Source organism: Moschus berezovskii, chromosome 3 (assembly GCF_049115385.1).
Source record: "Moschus berezovskii isolate FMDL1 chromosome 3, NW_MosBer_1.0, whole genome shotgun sequence".
In the NCBI taxonomy this organism is placed as follows: Eukaryota; Metazoa; Chordata; class Mammalia; order Artiodactyla; family Moschidae; genus Moschus; species Moschus berezovskii.
The window spans coordinates 107,980,161-107,999,064 of record NC_142462.1 but is presented as its reverse complement, the minus strand read 5'-3'; the positions used below and the strand labels follow the sequence as shown (position 1 = coordinate 107,999,064).

Genomic DNA, 18,904 nt, shown 5'->3' with positions numbered 1-18,904 from the left:
GTGGGTAGCCTTTCCCTTCTCCAGGAGATCTTCCCAACCCAGGGATTGAACCAGGTCTCCCACATTGCAGGTGGATTCTTTACCAGCTGAGCCACAAGGGGCACTAAATCCCTGATCCAATGGGAGGGGTGGGATAAAAAGGTCTTCAGAGTCAACTATTTAATAGGCATCTAGGGGGAAAATCCCATAGACAGAGGAGCCTTGCAGGCTACAGTCTGTGGGGTTGCAAAGAGTTGGACACGACTTAACAACAGCACACAAACTTCAAGTGTGGTGGATGGATCTGTAGCATCATCAGCACCTGGGAACCTGCTGGAAGTGCAGAAGCTCAGGATCTGCACTTTCACAAGATCCCCAGATTATCATAGCTTTTAATCCTCACAACCACCAGGTAAGTCGGGCATTGCTGTGTTCTGTGCTTAGTCGCTTCAGTTCAGTTCAGTCGCTCAGTCCTGTCCAACTCTTTGCGACCCCATGAACCACAGCACGCCAGGCCTCCCTGTCCATCACCAACTCCCGGAGTTCACTCAAACTCATGTCCATCGAGTCGGTGATGCCATCCAGCCATCTCACTCTCTGTCGTCCCCGTCTCCTCCCGCCCCCAATCCCTCCAAGGAGATCCAACCAGTCCATTGGAAGGACTGATGCTGAAGCTGAAACTTCAATAGTCGCTTCCGTTGTGTCCAATTCTTGCTGACCCCCTGGACAGTAGCCCACCAGGCTCCTCCGTCCATGGGGATTCTCCAGGCAAGAAGACTAGAGTGGTTTGTCATGCCTTCTTCCTGGGGTCTTCCCAACCCAGGGATCGAATCCAGGTCTCCCGTATTGCAGGCGGATTCTTTACCATCTAAGTCACCAAGGAAGCAAGATGGGCATTACTGTTCCCATCCTTACCTATAATAAGAAACCGGTTGCCTTAGCCGAGCCAAGATTGAGTACTAGAACTTCCAGAGTCCAAGTTCAGTTCAGTCTCTCAGTTGTGTCCGACTCTTCGCGACCCCAGGGACCGCAGCACGTCAGGCCTCCCTTCCATCACCAATTCCGTGAGTCCAAAGTTCTTCTCAAAAGGTAGAAAAGGAAGTTCAGAAAATTTGCACTTTCAATTCAGGAGAATTGTCAGATCCTAGAACACCTCTCGGAGAAGGCAATGGCAAGCCACTCCAGTACTCTTGCCTAGAAAATCGCATGGACAGAGGAGCCTGCTGGGCTGCAGTCCATGGGGTCGCTATGAGTCAGACATGACTGAGCGAATTCACTTTTACTTTTCACTTTCACACATTGGAGAAGGAAATGGCAACCCACTCCAGTGTTCTTGCCTGGAGAATCCCAGGGACGGCGGAGCCTGGTCGGCTGCCGTCTATGGGGTAGCACAGAGTCGGACACGACTGAAGTGACTTAGCAGCAGCAGCAGCAGAACACTTCTAATTATCAGTCAATCACAGGTGTGTTGTTCTAGTGCCCTCAGCTGTGAGTTTGCCCTGAAAAATGATGGATGAATCCCTTTCGTAGCCTTTGGCTTCCTCACGGGAAACATTGACAGCGTTGGAACTTCACTTCCCAGCAAGCCTCGCGGCCCGCTACGGCGCGAGGCATGACGGGCACCTCCCCTCTCTCTCCGATTTAGCTGCCCGGCAGAAGCGGAGTACGTCGCAGCCTGACGTACGGGCGCGCGGCATTCTGGGAAGTGTAGTCTAGCCCGGACTCGGACGCCCCCTCGTATGAATGGGGCTCCGGTTGACGGCGAACTACAGCTCCTTGACCGGCAGCGTTGGTGGCAGCCGCTGGGAAAAGGGAGACCGTCACGGACCCGGGAGAGCGGCGCTCCAGGACGGTGGTGATGTTCAGTGCCGCGGTGAGGCGGTAGCCGGCCTTCCTGGGATAGTGGTCTAGTTGGGCGCTTCCTCTGCGCTCTCGCTCCCCTTCCCGTGTCCTGGCCATGCGCCCGGCCTTCGCGGTGGGCCTGGTTTTCGCAGGCTGCTGCAGTAATGTGATCTTCCTAGAGCTCCTGGCCCGGTGAGTGACCCCCGCCGGTCGCACAAAAGAAGCGGGAGGAGGGGCGCCCCCGAATGCCGCAGCCACCCCCCCGCCCCGTCTTGTTGTCGTTCCCTCCTCTCCCCGAGGCGCGCGCGGGCCGGGATGGAACCGCCTCCGCCCGCGGCTGCTCTGGACTACCTGGGACCTCTCTGAGTTGGCTGACCCGTCATCCTATGCACCGTCAGCTCTCCTGCCCAACAGTTTTTCAGCATCCCTCGAGGGGAACGCTCGGGGTGTTTGCTGTCGTCACCCTCCGTTTCATACCCTGGAGGACTGAAGCCTGTAGAGTTTCCCACCCCCCCCAAGGTCGAAGGGAGCTCGTGGGAGAAGCCAAGATTCCCCCCAGCTCTTCTTGATCCTGCTAATGCCTCTTGTATGACTTGAGCAAAGCTTGGACTTAAAAAGCAGTCTGACTTGGTTTACGCTGCAAAGAAAGTTTCCGTTTTATTAATAAAGTAGGCTGCAAAATTGTTTTATTGGCCTCAGAGATGGTTATGATACTTCTCCCAGCATACCTCTTGGGGATGTAGTAGAACGAATTCTTAGGCAGAAAGTGGTCTAATTGACCAGAGATGGACTTTCCAGCATTAAGATACTATTGACTAAATTAGGAAGCTTGCAATTTGAGGCTAAAACTTTATAAATTAAGAACGGTTATGACACTATCCCAAAGGACACGAGGGTAGCTTTATTGAGGTGGCACACAAACAGTGTTAAGTAACTGTGCAAAGGTCATTGAGCAGAAACTGTTACAGAAAAGGCGACAGGTGGACCGGAAAAGCCCAAGACAAAATCTCATGGCTCTGTCATTCCCCTGGCTGTGTGACATTTTCAAGTTATTTAGCCTCTCTGGGCTTCCTTTTTCCACCTATAATATCTGTGCTGTTTAACACCTTGTTTTAAAAAACTGCACAGTTATCTCCATTGCCCATCAGAACAATCTTATGTACAAGATAGGTCAACAATTATATTCTCTATTTTACTGAAAGTGAAACACGTCCCAAGAAATTAGGTCCTCTTTTATCACTTGTAAATGGCGGAACCAGAACTGGAACCCAAGAATCTAAACTCTTAGTCCAGTATCTTTTTCAGCCTTCCTGTTATTTTTAAACTGGAGCAGCCCATAGTTTTGGTCACCCAATTCCTCGTGTGGTGCCTATTAGACTTGTATTTTATTTTCATGACACTATTGATCGATTAAGATATTCTGAAGCAACCAGTTTACTTAAGGAAATTCTGTGGGGTTAATTTTTGCAATTACAGAGCTTGAAATTTTATTATGCAAAAAGTGTTGATAAAGATCTGTCATTTGCTGTTCTTGGGAGTAAGTGGTGAGGGATATGAAAATGAAAGGAAAAGATGCATCCAGCTGTCAGCTGGTAAGCTTCAAAGGAAGGTCACTTTGGAAATTGGTTTAAAAATATAAAAATGTGATGAAATCAGGTCAGCCATGGAAATGAAGGTCAGAGAATAATAGTGTGTTTATGTTGAATATGCCATTAAATTAAATCTTGCCAAAGGCTGTATGACATCAGAATATGCTAGCAATTGAGAGCCTTTTTTTTTTAACCAGTTGTGAGCTAAATTATTTAGTCTTTCTGAGTCTGTTCTCTGAGCTGTGAAAGGGTGGAGATAGATGCCAGCCTCACAGGGTTTTGAAGGATTAAGTGAAATTCAGGTGCAAAGCCTGAAGCTCATATTTGGTTCGTTACCCTTTTAACAACCTTTGTTTCAGTATTTGTATAGCTGTTTTATTGGGCTTCTCAGGTGGCTCAGTGGTAGAGTATCCGCCTGCTAATGCTGAGAGATGAGAGTTCGATCCCTTGGTCAGAAAGATGCCCTGGAGGAGTGCATGGCAACCTATTCTAGTATTCTTGCCTGGAGAATCCCATGGACAGAGGAGCCTGGCGGGCTACAGTCCATGGGGTTGCAAAGAGTTGGACGTGACTTAGTGATAAACAACAACTGTGTTTTATTAACTGTTCCTGAAAAGTTGTGGGTAAATATAAACTGTACAGAATGTTTTTCTGCATTATTCATCTGAATGTTTGCATATAGTAGTAAGGGGTACATTTGCTAATTTAATGAATACCCCAGACTGAAGAGCAGTTTTTTCCTAATTTGCTTGGGCAACTCCAACTTAATCATGTTTCAGATTGAGAAAATAAGAACTGGTTGGACTAGATAGTCTTCAAGGTTCTTTGTAGATTTGGCTTCCCGTAATTTGTAACTCTTATCTTGGGACATCATCCATTCGTTCCGTTCCGTTGCTCAGTCATGTCCGACTGTTTGTGGACTGTAGCCTACCAGGCTTCCCTGTCCATGGGATTCTCCAGGCAAGAATAATGTGGCCTACCGTTTCCTTCTCCAGGGGATCTTCCCGACCCAGGGATCGAACCCCGGTCTCCTGCATTGGAGGCAGACGCTTTAACCTCTGAGCCACCAGGGACATCATAGTGGAAAGTTAAAATTTTGTAGAGCAGGCAGTGTGCTTCTTCTATGGTTTTCTTGGAATCATTAGGTATGGAACACCAAGTGAGAATAGAAATACTAAAGTGACTTGTAAAGTGAGCATTTTTAATCATTCTCTTCTGAATTGGAAAACAAATTTAGGTTTTTCTTTCTGACTTCATACCTATGATTGGGACCTATAATAAAATACAAAACACCCATGCAGTGTATAGGGCAAGCATGAAGTATTGAATGAGTGCCTTGATCTTCTTTCTGTGAGAGTTCACCTTCTACCTCGGAATCAAGATACACATTGGTTCCCTATCTAGGCGAAGTGTCTTAGATCACGAAAACAATCTGAAACATTTTCTTTTTGGCATTTTATTTTTTAATCAAGTGCCTAATGTTAACTCAAATAAGGACAATTTCTTATGTAAAAATGTAATAAGTAAAACTTTGGATTCTTGCCAAAGAGAATTCAAACAGAAATGATTTGCAGTTGGTGATTATAATTCCTGAGGAATAAAGTTCAAGAAAATAAGTGATTTAGGGGAAAAAGATCTAGGTTTGTACTCTGATGTTTTCAAATGAATTATTCAAGTTAAATTGTTCCATTGGTAGCTATACAGCACTGTGTTCTTAAAAAGTTCTGTAAATTGATTTCTTAAAAATTGAATTATGTGGGCGCATTAGGGAGATATAAAAATAGATATAAAAATATGGAAATAGAGACAAAGTAGATTAGATTGTCAAGGGGAGGGGAAAATGGGGACTGATTCCTAATGGGTATGGGATTTCTTTGGGAATGTCCTAAAATTAAACAATGGAAATGACTGCACAACTCTAGATATACTAAAAACCACTGAATTAAAAAAAAAAAAGGGGGACCTCCTTTGCGGTGCAGTGGTTAAGACTCAGCACTTCCAGTGCAGGCGCACGAGTCAGTCGCTGGTGAGGGAACTAAGATCCCAAATGCCACTTGGCAAAAAGGAAAAAAATTAATAATAACATGATAATAATAAATAGATTAATAATAAAATGCAAACACCATTTATTTGCCAGGTAGCCCTGAGAGACTTACCTAACTCAGTGTCATATGGCCCTCAGTGTCTTTAGCAATGAAATGGGCATAACAATACCTACCTACTATGAGACAGGTATTGTTATAAAATAACACCTGTGAAGCCATCATAATCAAGGTAATAAACATATTATCCATCACCTCCAAAATTTTATTGTGTTCTTTTTTATGATAAGAACACTGAACATAAGATGTACCCTCTTAACAATTTCTAAAGTATGCAATATGGAATTGTTAACCGTATGTACTACAATGCACAGGTATCTTTTGAACTTGTTCGTTTTGTATAACTGAAAACTTATACCCATTAAACAACAGGTCCCATTTTCCCTTCCCCCTTGACCTTGGCAGTCTCCATTCTATTGTCTGCTTCTGTAAGTTTGATTTTAGATGCTTCATGTAAGAGGAGTCCTGCAGTATTTGCCCTTTTGTGACTGACTGACTTCATTTAGCATGTCTTCCACGCTTTTGCAAATATCATTTCCTTCTTTTTTAAGGTTGGATAATATTGTATGTTTATGCCACATTTTCTGTATCTATTCACCTGTCCATGAACATTTCAGTTGTTTCTGTATCATCACTCAGTTCAGTTCAGTCGCTCAGTCGTGTCCAACTCTTTGCAACCCCGTGAATCACAGCACGCCAGGACCTCCCTGTCCATCACCAACTCCCGGAGTTCACTCAGACTCATGTCCATCCAGTCGGTGATGCCATCCAGCCATCTCATTCTCTGTCATCCCCTTCTCCTCCCGCCCCCAATCCCTCCCAGCATCAGAGTCTTTTCCAGTAAGTCAACTCTTCGCATGAGGTGGCCAAAGTATTGGAGTTTCAGCTTTAGCATCAGTCCTTCCAATGAACACCCAGGATTGATCTCCTCTAGAATGGACTGGTTGTATCTCCTTGCAGTCCAAGGGACACTCAAGAGTCTTCTCCAACACCGCAGTTCAAATGCATCAATTCTTCAGTGATCAGCTTTCTTCACAGTCCAACTCTCACATCCATACATGACCACTGGAAAAACCATAGCCTTGACTAGATGGACCAGTGTTGTTAAAGTAATGTCTCTGCTTTTCAATATGCTATCTAGGTTGGTCATAACTTTCCTTCCAAGGAGTAAGCGTCTTTTAATTTCATGGCTGCAGTCAGCATCTGCAGTGATTTTGGAGCCCCCAAAAATAAAGTCTGACACTGTTTCCACTGTTTCCCCATCTATTTGCCATGAAGTGATGGGACCAGGTGCCATGATCTTTGTTTTCTGGAGGTTGAGCTTTAAGCCAACTTTTTCACTCTCCTCTTTCACTTTCATCAAGAGGCTCTTTAGTTCCTCTTCACTTTCTGCCATTGCAAATGGTGCTGCAGGGAATATGCTACGAACAGCTATGCTTTCAAGCTCTTGATTTCAATCATTGATTTTCAACATTAAAAAAACTGAACTATAGTTGATTTCTAATGTGCCAATCTCAAAGTGACTCAGTTATACACATTCATACATTTTTGTGGGGGTGGGGGAGCGCTTCCCTTGTAGCTCAGTAGGTTAAGAATCTTAACCTACCTGCAATGCAGGAGACCTGGGTTTGATTCCTGGGTTGGAAAGATCCCCTGGAGAAGGAAATGGCTACCCACTCAATATTTTTGCCTGGAGAATCCCATGGACAGAGGATCCTGGCAAGCTACAGTCCATGGGGTTGTAAGAGTCGGACATCACTTAGCAACTAAACCACCAACCGCCACCACATACATGTTTTTAAATATTCTTTTCCATTATGGTATATCCCAGGAGACTGGATGTAGTTCCCTGTGCTATACGGTAGAACCTTGTTATTTATCCATTCTATGTGTAATAGTTTTCATCTGCTAACTCCAAACTCCCCAGTCCATCCCTCTCCTCCCTTCCCCCTTAGCAATCACAAATCTGATCTCTGTGTCTGTGATTCTATTTCTGTTTTATAGATGGGTTCATTTTTCCATTTTTAGATTCCACATGTAAGTGATGTCATATGGTCTTTCTCTTTCTGACTTCACTTAGCATGATATTCTCTAGTTGCATCCATGTTGCTGCAGATGGCATTATTTTGTTTTTTTATGGCTGAATAATGTTCCATTGTATGTTTGTACTATATCTTCTTTATCCATCCATCTGTTGATGGACATTTAAGTTGTATCCATGTCTTAGCTATTGGGAATAGTGCTGCTTTGAACACTGGCTTATGTGTATCTTTTTGAATTAGAGTTATCCCTGGATGTATGCACAGGAGTGGGTTTGCTGGAACACGAGATAAATCTGTGTTTAATTTTCTGAGGAACCTCCGTACTGTTTTGCATAGTGGCTGCACCAACTTATATTCCCACCAACAGTACAGGAGAGTTCTCTTTTCTCCACACCCTCTTCAGCATTTGTTGTTTGTAGACTTTTTAATGATGGGTCATTCTGACTGGCATGAGGTGGTACCTCATTGTAGTTTTGATGTACGTTTCTCTGATATAGTGATGCTGAATATCTTTTCATGGGCCATCTGTATGTCTTCTTTGGAGAATTGTCTATTAAGGTCTTCTGTCCATTTCTTGATTGGGTTTTTTTGTTGTTGTTGTTGTGTTGTATGAGCTGTTTGTATGTTTTGGAGATTAAGCCATTGTATGGCACATCATTTGCAAATGATGCTACGGCTTTCATTCTGTAGATTTTTTTTTTTTTTAATGGTCTCCTTTGCTCTGGCAAAGCTTGTAAGGTCACATTTGTTTATTTTTATTTCTGTTGCCTTGGGATATTGACCTAAGAAAACATTGGTATGATTTATGTCAGAAAATGCTTTGCCTATGTTCTCTTCTAAGAGTTTTATGGTATCATGTCTTATGTTTAAGACTTTAAGACATTTTGAGTTTATTTTTGTGTGTGGTATGAAGTTGTGTTTTAACTCCATTGATTTATATGCAGCTGTTCAACTTTCCCAGTACCACTTGCTGAAGAGACTGCCTTTTTCCCATTTTATATTCTTGTCTCCCTTGTCAAAGATTAATTGACTCTAGGTGTGTGGGTTTATTTCTGGGTTCTCTGTTCTGTTCCATTGATCTGTATATATGTTTTTGTACCAATACCACACTGTTTTGATTACTCTGTGTGTGTGTTAGTCGCTCAGTTGTGTCTGACTCTTTGTGACCCCCACGGACTGTAGCCCGCCAGGCTCCTCTGTCCGTGGAATTCTCCAGGCAAGAATACTGGAGTGGGTTGCCATGCCCTCCTGCAGGGTTTGATTACTGTAGCTTTTTATTAACAGTATTGTCTGAAGTCTGGAAGAGTTATGTCTCTTGCTCCCCCCCCCCCACCCCTTAGGATTGCTTTGGCAATTCTGGGTCTTTTATGGTTCCATATACATTTTGGGGTTATTTCTTCTAGTTCTGTGAAAAATATCATAGGTAGTTTTATAGGGATCGCATTAAATCTGTAGATTGTTTTGGATAGTATTGCCATTTTAACAATATTAATTCTTCCAAATTAAGGGCATTGGATATTCTCCCATTTCTTTGAAACCTATTTGATTTCCTTTATTAGTGTTTTATAGTTCTTGGCATATAAGTCTTTTACCTCCTTGGTCACGTTTATTCCTATTTTCTTGTTTTGTTTTCTGGTGTGATTTTTTAAAGGTTTTTTTTTCCTACGTTCTCTTTCTGTTATTTCATTGTTTGTGTAAAGAAATGCAACTGATTTCTGAATGTTAATCTTGCATCCTGCACTTTGCTGAATTCATTTATTAGATCTAATAGCTTTTGTGTGGAGACCTTAGAGTTTTGTATATATAGTTTCATGTCATCTGCATATAGTGGCAATTTTATCTTTCCTTCTGATTTGGATACTTTTTTATTTCTTGTCTGATTGCTGTGACTAGAACTTCCAATACACTGTTAAATAAAAGTGGTGAGAGTGGGCTGCTGCTGCTAAGTCACTTCAGTCGTGTCCGACTCTGTGTGACCCCACAGACGGAAGCCCACCAGGCTCCCCCGTCCCTGGGATTCTCCAGGCAAGAACACTGGAGTGGGTTGCCATTTCCTTCTCCAGTGTGTGAAAGTGAAAAGTGAAAGTGAAGTCGCTCAGTCGTGTCCGACCCTTTAAGGCTTTCTTGCTAAAAGTATTGTATCGAGTGCTGCTGCTGCTAAGTCACCTCAGTCGTGTCCAACTCTGTGCGACCCCATAGATGGCAGCCCACCAGGCTACCCCGTCCCTGGGATTCTCCAGGCAAGAACACTGGAGTGGGTTGCCATTTTCTTCTCCAGTGGATGAACGTGAAAAGTGAAAGTGAAGTCGCTTAGTCGTGTCAGACTCTTCGCAACCCCATGGACTGCAGCCTACCAGGCTCCTTCATTCATGGAATTTTCCAGGCAAGAGTACTGGAGTGGGTCGCCAGTGCCTTCTCTGATTATACTGAGTATTAAAATGGCTATGGGTTTGTCATAAGTGACTTCTATTATGTTGAGATATGTTCCCTGTATACCCACTTTGGTAAGCGTTTCTTTTTTTTTAATCACAAGTGGATGTTGAATTTTGTCAAATGCTTTTTCTGCATCTATTGAGATGATCATGTGGTTTTTTTACTTTTCTTTTGTTAATGTGTATTACGTAATAAATTGATTTTATTTATGCATTGATTTTGCATATGTTGAACCATCCTTGTGAATTTGGGGTGAATCCCACTTGGTCATGGTATATGATCTTTTCTGTGTGTTGTTGGGTTTGATTTGCTAATATTTTGTTGAGGGTTTTTGCATCTATATTCCTCAGAGATATTGGCCTGTAATTTTCTTTTTTGGTGGTATCTTTGTCTGATTTTGACATCAGGGTGATGCTGGCTTTGTAAAATGTCTTTGGGAGCGTTCCCTCCTCTTAAAGAAGAATCAATATAAGTTCTTCTTTGTGTGTTTGGTAGAATTCGCCCGTGAAGCTGTCTGGTCCTGAAATTTTGTTTATAGGGTGTTTTGTTTGTTTTTGTTTTTTTCGTTACAGATTCTATTTCACTTCTAGTGATTGGTCTCTTCAAATTATCTATTTCTTCTGGATTCAGTTTTGGTGGGCGGTATGTTTGTAGAAAGTTGTTTCTTCTGGGTTGTTAACTCTGTTGGCATGTAATTGTTTATAGTATTCTGTACGGTTTTGATGTATTTCTGTGTTATCAGTTGTGATTTTTCCCTTTTCATTTCTTACTTGGTCTCTTCTCTCTTTTCTTCTTGGTGATCCTAGCCAGAGGTTTGTCAGTTGTGTTCACCCTTTCAAAGAACCAGCTCTTGGTTTTATTGATTTATTTTTTCTGTTGCCCTTTTAATTTCTATTTTATTTATTCCCTCACTAATCTTCCATGGTGGCTCAGATGGCAAAGAATCTGCCTGCAATGGGGAGACCTGCCTTCAGTGCCTGGGTTGGGAAGATCCCCTGAGGAAGGGAATGGCTACTTATACCAGTAGAATTTCTTGGAGAATTCCATAGACAGAGAAGCCTGGCAGGCTACCGTCCATGGGGTCTCAAAGAGTCAGACACAACTGAGCAAATTTCACACACAGTCTTTATTATTTCCTTCCTTCTTCTGACTTTAGATTTTGTTTGTTCTTTTTCTAATTACTTAGGTGGTAGGTTATTATTTCAGATTTTTCTAATATTTTGAGGAAGGCCTATATCACTGTGAATGTCCCTCTAGGAACTGCTTTTACTACATCCTGTAGATTTTTGTATGGTTGTATTTTCATTGTCATTTGTTTCAAGCTATTTTTTAATTTCCTCTTTGATTTCCTCATTGGCCTATTGGTTTTTTGTATGTTGTTTAGTCCCCATATAATCAGTTTTTTCTCATTTCTTTTCCTGTATTTGACTACAGTTTCATGCTGTTGTGGTGAGAGGAGATGCTTGAAGTAATTTTTTCTTTTCAACAAAATTCTTTATTTCACTAGAAATCGCTTTATTGATGAAATCACCAGGAATTTTCAACACAAGATTTAACATCTTAATATCCACCAAGGCCTGGGCTCTGGGGTTTGCTCTGCCTCTCCTGATCCTTAAAGGGGTTTAGAGACAGACGTGATTAGCAGAGATCAAGTAAGGTGGTTGGAGGTCTTCCTCTCCCAGTCATTGGACAAGCTGCTCAATTCTTGTCCAGAGTAGGAAAGAGCCAGTATTTCAGAGTAGTCTAATAAGAATTTGACATTGCATTTTAATCTCATAACAGTTTCAATTTATCAACAGTATTGGTCCAAACTTATTTGCTTCTAATCTAAGTGCTTTTCATTTGGCAATTTATTTTTGGTGTCCATGTAATTTTAATAAATAATCTCACTTCTTGTGAAAAAATCAATTAAACCTGTGCCAAGAAAAATATCTCAAACCTGAATAACCTCATCTTGCTCTTGGAAAGAGGAAACTTCGGGGTTTCCTGCTCTTTTTCCACTCAAGAGATGAACAAATCTACCCCTTGGAAGTCCAAAATGTTACTTCTGGCCTTGGAATCTGCAGTTTTTGATGGGCTGATTCAAATTACCTAGGAAGAGCAGCTGGAAGTACTAAGCAGGCAGCCTTCTTTGGAAATTTCTTCCTAAAATCAACTGTAGAGAATGGCCCATGCTTTTGTACAACTTCTGCAGTTCCATCTCACAAGCCAGGCCCAGAGGAGGCACTGGAGTTCTCAGGAGCAAGAGCAACAGCGGTGGCCCCACAGGGTAGGACCTCAGTAACGCGAGGCTTGTCAATGATCCGGGCTGGCTGGTTTCCCTTTTCCGACCAGGCTCGCCTGGTGCCGGTCGCACTTCCGGTCGCGTTAGGCCCGCCAGGAGTTTGAGCAGCGTCTCCTGGGGGACCTTGCAGGCTCAGCCCTTCATGCCGAAGCCAGTGAGCCGCCAGCTCCGGCTGCGACCCAACGCCTGGGGCTCGAAGGACCGGTAGCTCGAGAAGCCCCTGCCTAGAGGCAGGCCCGCCGGGCCTGAGGATCTACCCCGCGGCCACCGCTGCCATAGCCCCTCCGCCGGCACCTGTCGCTGCGGCTTCTGCCATCATGCCTGCCCGGCAGGGAGAGGAAAAAGAAGATGGAAAAGGAGAGGTCCCTTTTACTTTCCACTCCAGTTAGCAAGGCTTACTCTTGCCTGGAAAATCCCATGGACGGAGGAGCCTGGAAGGCTGCAGTCCATGGGGCTGCTGAGGGTCAGACACGACTGAGCGACTTCACTTTCACTTTTCACTTTCATGCACTGGAGAAGGAAATGGCAGCCCACTCCAGTGTTCTTGCCTGGAGAATCCCAGGGACGGGGGAGCCTGGTGGGCTGCAATCTATGGGGTCGCACAGAGTCGGACACAACTGAAGTGACTTAGCAGCAACAGATACTACCGCAGTGTCTCTCTGGCACTCGCGCAGCCCTACTGCCACCACACCACACGCTCCAGGGCCTCCTTCTATATTCTTAAATGTGTTGAGGTTAGTTTGTGCCCTAGTGTGTGGTCAATCCTAGAGAATGTTCCATGTGCACTTGAAAAGAAGGTGTTTTCTTTTCGGGGGAAGAAGGCGGTTATAATGTCCTGAAAAACGTCAATTCTGTTGTATTATTTAGGATCTCTGTTGCCTTATTGATTTTCTGTTTAGAAGATCTGTCCATTGATGTGAGTGAGAAGTTAAAAGTCTCCTACTGTTGTATGCTCATCAATTTCTCCTTTTATGTCAGTGTTTGTTGTATGTATTTAAGTGTGACTGAGTGACTGAACTGAACTGAACTGATATTAGGTGCATAAAGGAGATCAGTCCTGGGTGTTCATTGGAAGGACTGATGCTAAAGCTGAAATTCCAATACTTTGGCCATCTCATGCGACGAGTTGACTCACTGGAAAAGACTCTGATGCTGGGATGGAGTGGGGGGCAGGAGGAGAAGGGGACAACGGAGAATGAGATGGCTGGATGGCATCACCAACTCAATGGACATGAGTTTGAGTGAACTCCGGGAGTTGGTGATGGACAGGGAGGCCTGGCGTGCTGTGATTCATGGTGTCGCAAAGAGTTGGACACGACTGAGCGACTGAACTGAACTGATGTGGATGAGTGTAAAATACTCTTCTTGTAGTGATCCTTTTATCATCATATAGTGTTCCTTTTTATCTTTGTTTACAGCCTTTGCTTTAAGGTCTATTTTGTCTGATATGAGTATTGCAACTCCCTTCTTGTCATTTCCATTTGTATGAAATATGTTTTTTCCATTACCTCACTTTCGGTCTATGTGTGCATTTGCCCTAAGGGTGGGTTGCATACTGTAGGCAGCACATTGTAGGCTCTTGTTTTTTAATCCAGTCTGCCACTTTGTGTCTTTTGATTGGAGCATTCAGTTCATTGACATTTAAGGTAATTATTGATACATATGTATTTATTGTCATTTTAAACATTGTTTTCCAGTTGATTCTTCTGTTTCTTTTTGTGATTCGATATATTTTATGCTTGTGTTCTCTTCTTTTTGGTTTTTGTGAATCTATGTTTTTAATTTGTGGTTCAGTTCAGTTCAGTTCAGTTCAGTCGCTCAGTCGTGTCCGACTCTCCGCGACCCCATGAATCACAGCACGCCAGGCCTCCCTGTCCATCACCAACTCCCGGAGTACACTCAAACTCATGTCCACAGAGTCGGTGATGCCATCCAGCCATCTCATTCTCCGTCGTCCCCTTCTCCTCCCGCCCCCAACCTTTCCCAGCATCAGAGTCTTTTCCAGTGAGCCAACTCGTCTCATGAGGTGGCCAAAGTATTGGAGTTTCAGCCCTAGCATCAGTCCCTCCAATGAACATCCAGGATTGATCTCCTTTAGAATGGACTGGTTGGATCTCCTTGCAGTATAAGGGACTCTCAAGAGTCTTCTCCAACACCACAGTTCAAAAGCATCGATTCTTCGGCGATCAGCTTTCTTCACAGTCCAACTCTCACATCCATACATGACCACGGGAAAAACCATTGCCTTGACTAGACGGACCTTGGTCGGCAAAGTAATGTCTCTGCTTTTTAATATACTATCAAGGTTGGTCATAACTTTCCTTCCAAGGAGCAAGCGTCTTTTAATTTCATGGCTGCAATCAGCATCTGCAGTGATTTTGGAGCCCAAAAAAACAAAGTCTGACACTGTTTCCACTGTTTTTCCATCTATTTCCCATGAAGTGATGGGACCAGATGCCATGATCTTTGTTTTCTGAATGTTGAGCTTCAAGCCAACCTTTTCACTCTCCTCTTTCACTTTCATCAAGAGGCTTTTGAGTTCCTCTTCACTTTCTGCCATAAGGGTAGTGTCATCTGCATATCTGAGGTTATTGATATTTCTCCCAGCAATCTTGATTCCAGCTTGTGCTTCTTCCAGCCCAGCGTTCCTCATGATGTACTCTGCATATAACCTTTTTTCCCCCAATTGTGTTAATCCCTTTGTATTGCTTTAGATTGCTTTAGACTATAGGGTCAAACACTTTTTTTTTTAATCTGTATTTTCTTACTGTCCTTCCCCACATTTTCTGATTTTGGTGTCTTTTTTTACATTTTCATGTTTATCTTTCCATTGTTCCTTGTGTTGATCATCACTTTCACAAGTAGGTTTGTTTTTTTTTTTTTTTTTTAAATCTGTGTACTGGCCAGTTTAAATGATTTACTTTCCAATTGTGATTTCCTCCTTCCTATGTCTTCTTGTTTTTTTTCTATTTTGAGAAGCCCTTTCAATATTTCTCTTGGGATAGTTTTTAAAGTTGCTGTATTTGTTTAGTTTTTGCTTGTCTGAGAAATTCTTTATTTCTTCTAAATGATAATCTTGCTGCTGCTGCTAAGTCACTTCAGTCGTGTCTGACTCTGTGTGACCCCATAGACGGAAGCCCACCAGGCTCCCCCGTCCCTGGGATTCTCCAGGCAAGAACACCGGAGTGGGTTGCCATTTCCTTCTCCAATGTGTGAAAGTGGAAAGTGAAAAGTGAAAGTGAAGTCGCTCAGTCATGTCCGACCCTTAGCGACCCCATGGACTGCAGCCTACCAGGCTCCTCCATCCATGGGATTTTCTAGGCAATAGTACTGGAGTGGCTTGCCATTGCCTTCTCCGGATAATCTTGCTAGGTAGTGTAATCTAGGCTCCAGATTTTTCCCTTTCAAGACTTTGAATATGTTTTGCCACTCCCTTCAGACCTTCAGTGTTTCCGTGGAGAAATCAGCTCATAGCCTTATGGAGGGTTCCCTTATAATTAACTCATTTTAAAAAGTAATTTTATTTATTTATTTTTGGCTCTGCTGGGCCTTTGTTGCTCTGCGGGCCCTCTCTAATTGCAGCGAGCAGGGGCGTCTCTCTAGTTGTGGTCACAGGCTTCTCGTGGTGGTGGCTTCTCTTGTTGCAGAGCGCAGGCCCTAAAGTGCGGGCTTCAGTAGTTGTGATCCTCAGTAGTTGTGGTACATGGGCTTAGTTGCTTTGCATCATGTGTGAGATCTTCCTGGATCAATTGTTTATCACTGAGCCACCAGGGAAGCCCTATAGTTGACTGTTTTTCTGTCTTTAGAAATCTCTCTTTAGCTTTAGCCATTTTTATTAAAATATGTCTTGGTATAGGTCTGTTTGGGTTTATCTTGTTTGGAACTCTCTGTGCTTCCTGTATCTGGATATCTGTTTCCTTCTTTAGGTTTGGAAAGTTTTCAGCCATAATTTCTCCAAATACATTTTCAATCCCCATTTCTCTTCTCCTTCTAGAATACCTATTATATATAGATTGGCATACTTTATATTATCTCACAAGTCTTTTATATTGCTTTCCTTTTTTTTTTTTTTTTCCATTTGGCTTCCTGTCTGCTGTTTTGATTGGATAATTTCCATTATTCTGTCTTTCAGGTCACTTATTCTTTCTTCTGCATTATTCATTATGCTGTTCATTGCCTTTAGCTCTACTTTTGTCTTGGCAAGTGAATTTTTAAATTTTTCTTGCCTCTTTATGTTTCTGGTTCTTTTTTACAGTAATTTGCATTTCTGTCAATAGCCTTTCTTAATTTCTTCAGTATTTTCATTACCTCCTTTTTGAACTTGGTGCCTTTTAGACTGAAGATATCTATGTCATTGTTCCTTCAGGGGAATCTTCTTGGTCTTTTAATTGGGAGTATTTCCTCTGCTTCTTCATTTTGCTTATATCCCTCTTACTCTGTGAGTTTTGAAAAAACAACTATCTACTATAGTCTTGGAGGGCTATTTATATGTGGGAGCATCCCTGCATAGCTTGTGTGAGTTTAACATTTTTTGTCATTAGGGCTGTTTTGAGTTTGGATGGTGTCTCTTTCCTCAGGACTCCTAGAGTTCAAGTAGCCTGTGCCCTGCCTCCTGAGAGCGTACTTGGAGAAAGAAGCTCCTATTGTGGGCCCACCACCTCCTCACACACCCCCCAACAATGGCCTTGCTTCTCTGGTGGGCCCAGGCATCTTCTTATACTCCCTTGCCTGTGGCACACCACATCCTAGCCAGCCCCCTCAGGCTGTCTGCATGCAGCCAACCCCAGTCCTCTCCCAGTCTGAGCTCTGAAACCCGAGCCTCAGGACCCAGCCCCCACCCACCCCAGTAGAGGAGCACCTCAGTCTGGGGAGGGCTGGGCAGCCGCTGACCGTCTATGCGGGTCTCTCTCTCATTTGCCCTTCACAGATGGGTGGCTGTGCTCTCCTCCAGGACTCCGAAGCTCCCCCTCTGTCCTGGCTGATCTCCCTACTAGAGAGGGCCTTTCCCAGGGCCAGGAACCTTTCCTCCTTCACAGCTCCCTCTCAGGGGGTCAGGTTCTCATCTCTGACTCCTTTTCTTTTTTTGTCCCACCCAGTTACATGGAGATTTCCTTGCCCTTTTGAAAGTCTGAGGTCTTTTGCCAGTGTTCAGTAGGTGTTCCATGAGAATCGTTCCACACATAGAGGTATTTTTGATTATTTGTGGGAGAAAGTGAGCTCCAAGTCCTACTCCTTTGCCATCTTGATCCAATCCTGTTATGATGCCCTTCAAAACATAGAATATACTTTTAAACGGAATTTTTTTTTTGAAGTAGTTTATTTTTAACTTTCATACTATCCTAATACTCTAGGTCATGTTTGCTTCAGTTGCTCGAGTGAAGGCCAGACTCAGTGCCCAGAGCCTGGAGGCATGAAGATGAACAGGACACCCTTTAACCATCCAGGAAGAAGGATCAGGGCACTGGGTTCCTTCTGCCTCTTACTCCGTCCATGCTTGGCAGGGATCGTGTCTCATTCAGTTGGCAGCTCCCTCACAACCAGCACTTAACTGCACGTGCAGAATGTTCTCAATAGTTATTCATTAGTTGAATTGGCCTAAGCTGTTGGTAAAGAGGAAATGGAAGGGAAAGCAGGAAGTGTAATGAGCCCTTCTTGGACCGAGTCCTGTAATTGTTGATTTCTTATTGAATCCTCACTATGACATTAAAAATATATCACTTCTATTTTACAGGTGAGAAAACTTGGTCAGTATAAATGTCTTTAACAGAGTTACTATACTTAAGTTGAAGGTATCCTAGTGTTCTACTCTTTGCCTTTTCCCTCTTTCAAGTGCATTTCAGGGACTGGCTTATTTACTCAAGGAGATAGGCACTAGTACTGTTCTCATTTTAAAGATAAGAAAACTAAACTTAGGATAATTAACTTCTGCTGTCATCAGGTAAGTGGCAGAGCTGGATCCTGCATGTCACTGTGTGTTTCTAAGCCATAGGGTCACAAAGAGTCATCTATGACTGTAGCAACTTGCCATGCACAAGCTCTGTGGAGCACACAGACTCTCAGCCCCATGGCAGCCCTTAAGATTTGTGCGTGTTATACACACACACACATACACACTCCTATACCTCCCAGACCTACCCTAGTGGTTCTCAGCTCTGGGAGCACATTAGGATCTAGTGGGAAGCTTTCAAAAGTACAGATTCCAGGACCCCACCCCACAGGGGAGGGCGAGGCTTCTCAGGCTTATAGGTTTTTAAAGAGCAGCCTAGCCTGAGTCCCTTGTGGCTCAGCTGGTAAAGAATCTGCCTGCAATGCAGGAGACCTGAGTTAGGAAGATCCCCTGGAGAAAGGAAAGGCTACCCCCTCCAGTATTGTGGCCTGGAGAATTCCATGGACTATATAGTCCATGGCGTTGCAAAGAGTCAGACATGACTGAGCAACTTTCATTTCAGCTGGAGTTAAAGAGCACCATGCTAAAGCTAACGTTCCCTCTCCTGTCACTTATATTTAGGCTCATAGTCTTGATTAGTTCCTTGAATAAGGGAAATGACTTACATGATTATGTATGAATTCCTGCAATGTTTCGCCCTGTCCCTCAAACATAAGGAGTGCTAAAAGAGATGGTTGAATACAGAG

The 18,904-nt window shown here is 43.4% G+C and overlaps 1 protein-coding gene across 2 annotated transcripts in view; it reads left to right on the top strand.

The window, feature by feature from the left end:
• The first annotated feature begins 1,707 nt into the window (after positions 1 to 1,707).
• Positions 1,708 to 18,904, top strand: part of SLC35B4 (solute carrier family 35 member B4) — a 37,659-nt gene continuing 20,462 nt past the window's right edge. For both annotated transcript variants that reach the window (XM_055421294.2, XM_055421293.2), the window contains exon 1: positions 1,708 to 2,013. In XM_055421294.2, coding sequence (XP_055277269.2) covers positions 1,937 to 2,013 — 77 coding nt within the window. In that variant the 5' untranslated portion in view covers positions 1,708 to 1,936. The remainder of the gene's footprint in view (positions 2,014 to 18,904) is intronic.